Source organism: Haliotis asinina, chromosome 12 (assembly GCF_037392515.1).
Source record: "Haliotis asinina isolate JCU_RB_2024 chromosome 12, JCU_Hal_asi_v2, whole genome shotgun sequence".
NCBI classification, from domain to species: Eukaryota; Metazoa; Mollusca; class Gastropoda; order Lepetellida; family Haliotidae; genus Haliotis; species Haliotis asinina.
Window position 1 is genome coordinate 3,094,995 of NC_090291.1, and position 9,430 is coordinate 3,104,424.

Consider the following 9,430-nt stretch of genomic DNA (forward strand, 5'->3'; position numbering starts at 1 on the left):
TATATTTAGGATTACACTCTCTTAGTAACAAATGTCCCAGAATCTGTTGCATGTAACTACTTTTAAATACCAGTGCGTTTTCATACAGTTATAGCTGTTTAACAAGAAAATAGTGTATAGAGCATGATACATCTATGGAATCACTTTATTTCAGCTGTCACTGGAATGAAAAATACTTCAAAACCTAATCTTCAATAAGATTTAATAAGAATACGATGTCTTGGCTTGTGCACATGAGAAGCAGGGGCTGTGGAGACACGTCAGCATAGCTGAACAGATGTAGGCATAGAGGGTAGGATAGAGTAGGTAGACACTTAGTCTACACAACCCACAGGCAATGTAAGTAGTGTACGGGTCTCGAGGGAGACATGGATCGATGTACCCTTGATGCTTGTTTATGAACAGAAACAAACTTCAAGAGTACATCAACCCATGGGCTCTGAGGAACCAGTGAACAACATATTTATCTCACCAAACAAATCAATATCAATTCTGAATTGTTTGAAGCACGAGCACAAATCCTTTTGTGGCTATCGTTATATTTTGCAGATAAAAAGAAAGGCAGATTTAGAGTTATCTCCCTTTCATCGATTTGCATTCGCAAGATTCGGTAATTTCCGTACATCATACGTGATTCAATGTGATTCGAGATAACAAATTACTGCCACCAACTGAGTCCGGCATTCCAAGCAGGGTATATAGAAATGTTACTCGTTTACAAGAAAGCGGGTACATTGAAAGTATTAGAAGAGCGCCCCGCCATTCAGAAAAAAAACATTTATGTGTGAGGTAGGATGACAAGTGATGTGCAGGACCACGAAGAATTCCAAGCGGGTTTTACCGCAGCTCTACAAGCACGCAAGGGTCATGCGTATTGTCGTATCCATCCTTAAAAACATGCTGGAAGGCGAGATAGCGTAGCTTTAGTAATAACATAAAGTACACATCTCACCAAGGTTTGACTGCCAATTACTTTGCAGAATGTATTTTGCTTGAAGTTTAGACACTATACATTGATTATCACGATATGAACGCATTATAAAATACATTCCTTAGTAGATGCACGATGGCAGTCATGAGGTCGCGACAGCACAAACTAACTTAATGAACTTGTTCTGCCGGTATTGGCTTTGCAGTTGAACTGTGTATTTCATTTGTGCCGCTTCCATACATGGAATCCGATGTATTTCATATGTGAAAGAAATACAATTATGAATATTGCTTTACACATGTCTCAAGGGAAATGTGATTTATTGCTTTTGTCGCATTAGCTTTATCATGTAGGACCGTTGTCTGCTTGGTCCAGCCGTTGACTAGGGTAGGATGGGGCAGTAATGGCTGAAGTATGTGAACATACCGACAGAAAGGCAGATCTGTGAATTAATGTTTGAGATGCAGTAGTTGTGTACATTTGTGATGGAAGTTTGATTATGTAACTTCTAACAAAGATTATTTGCAGTTGAGAACCTGTTGGGAATATTAACCAGTGCACTAGCTTTACAATCTTGGAACAATTAACCAAAAGACGTGCTTTCAGTAGGGTTCAACCATCAAATACATAAATACATACTGTTTTAACGCATGTGTTTATGAGTGAGCGTAGCGAGTGTGCGTGTGTGTGTGTGTGTGTGCGCGCGCGCGTGTGTGTGTGTGTGTGTGTGTGTGTGTGTGTGTGTGTGTGTGTGCTATCTTTAGGTGCAATTGCATGTAGATGTTATGTTGATATAATGTTTAGGTAATGTTTTAGGTAGGTGAAACATCGAACTTAAATAATAACATATACCACGTCACAGGGTTCAGCACCTCATTTGAAAAGCCTGCATGTTATGGTCTCGCCATAGGCTTTGGTCTTCCATAATTAGTATGGTCTGAACGAATATTCCATAAGTACTTCCCCTTACCATAACAACATCATAATCTTTTAACCACACATAGCTATTTATTTCGTTAATTTAAGAATTTTGAACATCTGAAGTGAAAAAAACAGTAATGCATCCGTGGACATGTTATAACAAAATGAATGATAAACATTTGCATGGCTTAGGTACTGTTTGAACGATTATAGAATATACAACGATCTATCTAGCAGAACCTTGTAAGACAAGCGGGATAAATAAACTATTGATCACCTCGTATTGTATTATAAATGAACTTGGTCTGATAAATTGTCCCTTCCATTGTGGCAATCACTCTTTACGACTGGATGACAAACACCAAAAGGGACACATCTCAATGCGAAACGTCGGTGACGTATGCATTCTGAATATTGATGAAAACTGCCGTTATTTGCCACCTCGTCGGAGCTTCCGGTTTGGGAGGATAATATTCTTTTATCACTATTTCTCAGCCCTTGGACAGTTTTTTTTCTGAAATTTCTAAAATGTGAGTGAATAAGTGGTTTAATTTTACGCAGCACTCAGGCATGTTGCAGCTTTACCGCTTCGGTCTGTATATACACTAATCTGGAACAGACAATCCAGTGATCGACAGTGTGAGCATCGGTTTGCACAATTCCTACGCAGCGAGCCTGACCACCCGATCCCGACAGTCGTATCTTATGACAAGCATGGGCCACAGGATCTTCGGATCGGATCTTCTAAAATATGAAGTCGATACTGTATGAAATTAAATCAGTTATCTAGTCTACGACCTGTTCGGATTATTACGATCTGGACTAGCTGCCATCTGAAGGAACTCAGCCGTGAGGAATACTTACACTGAGTGAGTGAGTTAAGTTGTACTCCGCACTCAGCATTATCCCAGCTATATGACGCCGATCTGTAAATAATCGAGTCTGAACCAGACAATCCAGTGATCATCGTAAGCAGTGATCTACTGGAATACGATGACATGTGTCAACATAATCACCAAGCGTGACCACCCGATCTCGTTATACGTCTCTTACGTATACAAGCTTGGGTTACTGAAGGTACAGTCTAACCCAGATTTTCACGGGTGAGAATTCCCACTCACTCACTCACTCACTCACTCACTCAGTGGATGATATCACTAAATTGATTGATTGATTGATTGATTAAATATGGCTGCCAAACAGCTGATCGCATTGAAATTTTAGACTTGAAGCATACAATTATGAGTATAAACAGAGCAATAAATTGTCGCCATAACTCCTATTTGTTTGTGTCAATAAAATATAAGCTAGAATGTTTCTGCATATCACTTCCGTTTATATAATAATAAAAACCTCAAATTCAATCATTTTGTCATATACCAAGCAATCAAAAGCTATCTGTTTTTGAGGTATCACGGACAAATAGTGGCGAAACATTTTGCGTCTCATTTTTTGGATCTCGTCTTTTGGTTATTTTCTGTTGGATGCTGGTTTTAAAGATACGCTAAATACAGAGATCTTAAGTGTAATACATTCGTCGCATGATGTGTTGAAACGGCATACATTTGTAAATTTCGTATTTCGATCCTGTGGCTGCGCTGCGAGGGTCTTTGAAAAAGGCTGTCGATAGCATCACATTTAGTGACCATATTAACCCCAGGCAATGAGGCCAGTGTGACCTACCTTATGACCTACGTCCAAGAGTACATGCACTGGCATTACGTGTCAGTTCATTGCCATACGACATCCTTGATGAATGCTGATCGCTTCTAGTGCACTTTGAATGGGTTGGCTCATTAGCTGAGTTGGCAAGTGCGATAGGCCTCGATTCGCGACTCTTTGTCATTACGTCTGCTAAGCCTGTTCGTATCCTGGTAATCTCACCAACGCCCGAGAAGATCAGGAGAATTATCGATCCTGAAGCGGCTACAGCTGTGTTTGTAGGAATAAACAGACCACTTGCCGCTCAGTTACAAATAAAGATCTTATTGTTTTAGATGCAGCATTATATTCGGGTAATATATCACAGATACAGAAGCAGTACAGAAAATGCTTCAGACATGTTGTATCTGAGGACTGTCTGATAGACACTGTCTCTCCAGAGCAGAGGCCATGTTCTTTATGTGTATCAGTGTATCAATGTGGTGTACAAATTACATCAGTTGTTCCAATCCATTTTATATAAAGTTTTTGTAGCTCAGCGACACCACCTTCCAATATAGAGCAATGGAGCACTCTTTATCAGTATTGATATTTTAGAGGAGGCAGTTTGTAATGTTTTAAGAATTTCTTGGTGTCGATGAAAACAAAGTGATATACTTCATGTATCCCCGGTGGACATGTTTTCTCAGAAATGTTGTAAAATGGTAATTACAATGTAAACCGTTTCCATAGTTTCCAGGTAAAGTGAACCAGTCGACTCTTGTAATCAATTGCACCCAGTGGCACAACCCAACAACCTTACAATTGAACCCGTTAATACCTTCTCAGAATCATGTTAAAGCACATCAACACAAATGGTCCTATTGTTTTGCTGAAGATCCTCATCGTATGTGAAGGACATCCGCCAAGTTGGACAAAGAATGTACGCATTTGCTGTAAACGAATGGACTTGCATACTCTCTGTATTTTATTCCCAGTCTTAATTACCGTGGCAGGGTATTGATTAAGACGTAAGTGGCACATATTGTATGTCCAGCTGTTGTGCTACATTCATGGATATAGTCACGTGATTATGGCCTTGTGACACACGAGTGACACATGCCTTTGTAAAGAACGTCACATATCCAAAATAGCTGCAAGATTCAAAATCTAAATATTTCAATAAAAGTTTGTCTACTTAAGTATACATCTATATTCTTACGGTTAAAAATTTGCCATGACAAAGGGTGTAAGACATTTTCCCAGAACTAGTAACATATAACACAGTCAAGTCTAAAACATTCAATATTTTTGTATTGAGCAGATCGCAATAGAGGTTTCATGTACAATGCACCTGAGTCAAATCTGAAATATTTGGTAACAAATATAATATCAACTAAACAACGTCTTTGCTTCAGAGTGAGAAAAAGTTATACTGAATGTAACACGGCGGCGGTTATGTAGGTCAAGCGCTGACAGAGAGGCAGGCAGATATATTTACTCCAGTTAATCTGTGTGTGTCGGTGTCGTCAGCACGACAGCCAGCCTTTATACAAAGTCACTGATTCCTGAACATTCGGGTACAATACGACCATCGCCATTAACTTAGAACCTTTTCGCAGTCTTCCGGAAGTACGCACAACTAAATAAATAAAAACGCATACTCAAGGAGAGGTAACTCTAAAACGCAACGTTAAAGCCTGTTGCGAAAGTACGAAACCACTGAACATTTATGATACAAAATGCGATCCATAACGACAATCACCCAAAACATTTAACATTGTGACCCAATAATAATTATCACATAATCAATTTCACAATTTACAGATAATACACTCTCGTAACAATATCAACCACATGGTTCAGGTGCCAATATTTGTACATATTAACAGTGATTTTCGTGAACACCTGGTGTCATTTTTTATATTCGATGATGTATTATGGTATATTTTAACCAACTTTTTGCCTTAAACGTCAAACGGCCTGAGTCAAAGCTTTAAAGAGATTGATGATGTGTCAGAACTTTGAAAAAACAACAACATGAAGTAGTTAGAAAATACTCGAAGTAACGGGGGATTGGTCGAAGCAAAGGCAAATCAGTCGAAACAAGGAAATAATATCAGTTTTTCGAGAAAATAATCGAAGTTGCAAGAAAATAATTGAAATAACGTGTAAATAGTCCCAATCATCAACAAAATAAAGAAAACGAGATAATGCTTTATACTACAAAAATGTTATAATTAGCATTGGGCTTCTATACACATGTCCACTCCCGATGAAGAAAGCCAGTCACTGTACTAAAAGGACTGGAAAGAATATTCGTAAACAGGGACACTTCAAACATCAAAGTAAAAAACACTCAGTGACGTGGTATGGCTTGGCGTCGTTTTGCAGCAATATTCCAGCAATATGGGGCCGGTCACACATTGTACCCATCTTTGGAATCAATGCCGGGTCTTTGGCGTGACTAGCAAACGCTTTAACCACTAGGCTGCCCCAAAGTCACATAGACAAGAACACTGGTAGATATACTGACCTTGCACCCAAAGAAAAACAGAGTCTGATTAAACGGACCAGTAAATTATATTCTGGTTCTCCTATAAACATATTTTCAAGTATTGCCATGTACTTATCAGCTACTACCTCCTCCGTGATGATCGTTAACTGACATAGCCTCTGTTTACTGCACTAGACAAACCCCTCTTTGTCCAAAAGATGATGGACTATTCATTATCTTCCGCAGCTCACGGATCCAGACAGCAGCCTCCTGGATCCAGAAGACCGGAAGTTGACGGTCCACATAGACTGGATCGACTCCCATCTGCTGGTACTTCCCAACTACAACAGCCTTGATGACGTCACGCGTCTGCACAAACAGCAGATGTGGTGAGTGGTTGATGACGCACGCCGGGATTGCGCACTACACTACACACATCTCCACTGACGCAATTCAATGTTTTTTGTTACATGGTTTAGATCATTGTGCATTTGTACGATATAAACTTATTTTTACGCATGTGAAAGTAATCTTAGTTCAGCTGTACATTTATGTCAGAATATATTTCAACCGTCTCACAAATCAATTCAGATCAATATCAATATTTAGTTGGAGACATTTTCAAACTACATGTACCAACAGGCTGCCTATTCTTCCTAGCTCTAAGATTTCCTAAGTTTGATAGTAACTAATGTCTCAATATTAAAGCAAACTCATCACGTCCTCTAAAAAGGATAACTACAGTAACATGAGTTATAGCAATACGAAAGCGCCGGTTGTTCTTAAACTTATCAAATAGTACATTCACGTAATACCCATATGTCTCAGTAGTCAACGCAAGGGTATAATTCGGAACACTGAACAGAAATGTATCATTTACTCTAACAAAAAAATACATATTTTCCATTTCCGCCTGAAATATTTCTTACATCTTTATGACAGTTACAAAACTTTGTTTGAGATATAAAATAAGATATGCTCTTGCTCTCTCTCACAAAATACATGTTCCTGCTCTCTCTTACAAATGGCTTTTCAAATGGATGGAAGAATTGCTTCAGGAGACTTCGATTTTTCATCAGTGCCAAGTAGTTTTTTACGCCAGGTTTTCAATGACACTAAAAACGCTGATTGTGTTATGTTCCCTTAGAGATGCTGTTGGTGGATGTGGAAGCCCATCTATGCTAAAGAGTGGCCTGTCATCTACAGAAATCTCTCACACAAACATAACTAATAACCACTAAATATTGATGACAAATATCAATGCCAAACGCCAACAAACAGGTCTTAGTCCGCCTGATCTTATCGGTGTAAGCTACAAAATAAATATGCAAAGACTAAAATTCCTCAGGTTATGCAGTCAGCTTCAACAAATCTCACATTAACATTTTAGTCACTCACACGCTGAACGCTTCGCTGTCCTTTTTCTGATTCTTTGATGACTGATAGAGAATAACGTCAGTAGATGTTGCAGATTTCACAGAATATTTGTATAAATTCTGCAAGCATTCACAGCTACCCTATAGGTGGAATGGTGCAGGGTGAGGCGTACGGCTAAACTCACACCCACCCACATACAAACATAATCAGAATAATTATATAACGATTATAAAGCGCACAATAACACTATAGAAATATTCATTTCAATGCATCCGTGAGTATTATGAAGTTAATAATGTTAGCATACGTAGAACTGTTTGAAGTATCCTGACACTAAAAATATTTGTACAGCAACATTACTCAGGTGCAATATGTAGAAAGCATGTCATGGATCTTGCTACTTATATGAACTCCAATAATATTTGTCGAAGAGTTAGCTATAATAATGCAATCCCCAAATTTAGAAACTGTGAGCTTCAGTCTAGCTGTAGCAAAGACATGATACCAACTGCAGCTGTGACACCAAAGTTACCCCATCTTCTGAAGATAAACGGCAGCTGTAATAAATAGTCATCCTCTTTTCGAAAGAACGTGTTTTTATGGCAGAACTGCACAGAGATACTGCTAATCCCTGTGACACAGGCCAAGTCACTTAATACGTAGGCTAATCTCTAGAACATCATAAACGTTATACCAGACACGATGTAATTATCTGCGCACAATACGAATGATTTGCTTGCCCCTCGTCTCTCCTTACTCGCTAATATGTTGACATTAACATCTGATAGGGCTTATGACCATCAAAGAGAATAAACGAAGTTTTAAATGAACATTTGCTGGCCTATTTACAGGAGAGAGATTATGGCCCTCCAAGCTGAAAATTACGCCCTTGAGAAGCAGTTGTACAGTTACCAGCAGAGCATTGCCAAGACCAACTCTAGGGGAAGATACGATGTCGACCAGTTGAAACCACAGCAGTCTATATGATGGGGCACAACAACATCACCGATAGGATTCAAGGCACAACAGTGATTTTCTCGAGATACACGACGTTCTGTGATACGATACACCACAAGTCACGACTTCGATTGAAACGACAGTTTTTTTTAACTCTCCATGATATGAAGTACAAGAGTGTGAACTCTCCATAATCTGAAATACAACAGTCCTAATTATTTGTAAGATGGAATACAACATTTTGAACAGTTTGTAAAACAACGTTGTTAGTACGCAGTTAGGACAATGAGTTTTTAACTTTCCATATCATAGAAAGGAGTTATTGCTATCATATTGAGCAGCTGGCATGCTGGCTGACACTATGATGCCTTCTCATATGAGAGGGTGTGGTTTACTTATATAGCTGAGTACAATGTCAGTCTGAAAACTTATAACTTTGAAAATCGTTCATATGTGATGTTTACAGGAACGGAAGTAGGCACTTCACGATTTTACATGTGAATAGAAAATGTAAATGCTGTTAACAGAAACAAAAATGGGCACTTCACAATTTTACATGTGGATGGAAAATGTAAATGATGTTCCCAGGAACGGAAGTAGACACTTCATAATTCTACATGTGATCAACTGAATCTAAATGATGTTTACAGGAACAGAGATAGACACTTTTATTTACAGGAAGGGAAAGTATGCTTGTGAAAGTGTGAATACTGTTTACAGGAACGAAAAGTATCCATGTGAAAGTGTGAATGCCGTTTCCAGGAACGGATGATAGTGTATGTTTCTGTATGAGTGAGTTTAGTTTTACGCCGCACTCACCAGTTATATGGCGACTGTTTGCAAATAAAGGAGTCTGGACCAGACAAGCCAGTGATCAACAGCATGAGCATCGATATGGGCAACTGCGAACCGATGACATGTGTCCACCAAGTCAGATCCCTGACCACCCGATCCCATTAGTAGCCACTTACGAAAGGGATAGCATGAGTTGCTGAAGGTCTATTCTACCCCGGATCTTCACGGGTCGCATGTTTCTATATATGGACCAAACGTATAAAATGGTCTTAACGGAAACCGAAGGTCCAAAGTACATAACGGCACACAGG

General features: G+C 39.0%; 1 protein-coding gene across 1 annotated transcript in view; it reads left to right on the forward strand.

Annotated features, from left to right (window-relative positions):
• The window catches only part of LOC137258967 (uncharacterized), a 35,059-nt gene extending 26,021 nt beyond the window's left edge, over window positions 1–9,038 (forward strand). Inside the window, exons 2-3 of the mRNA XM_067796662.1 lie at window positions 6,237–6,379; window positions 8,219–9,038. Of these exons, the coding sequence (XP_067652763.1) occupies window positions 6,237–6,379; window positions 8,219–8,354 (279 nt within the window). The 3' untranslated portion in view covers window positions 8,355–9,038. The remainder of the gene's footprint in view (window positions 1–6,236; window positions 6,380–8,218) is intronic.
• The last annotated feature ends 392 nt before the right edge of the window (window positions 9,039–9,430 follow it).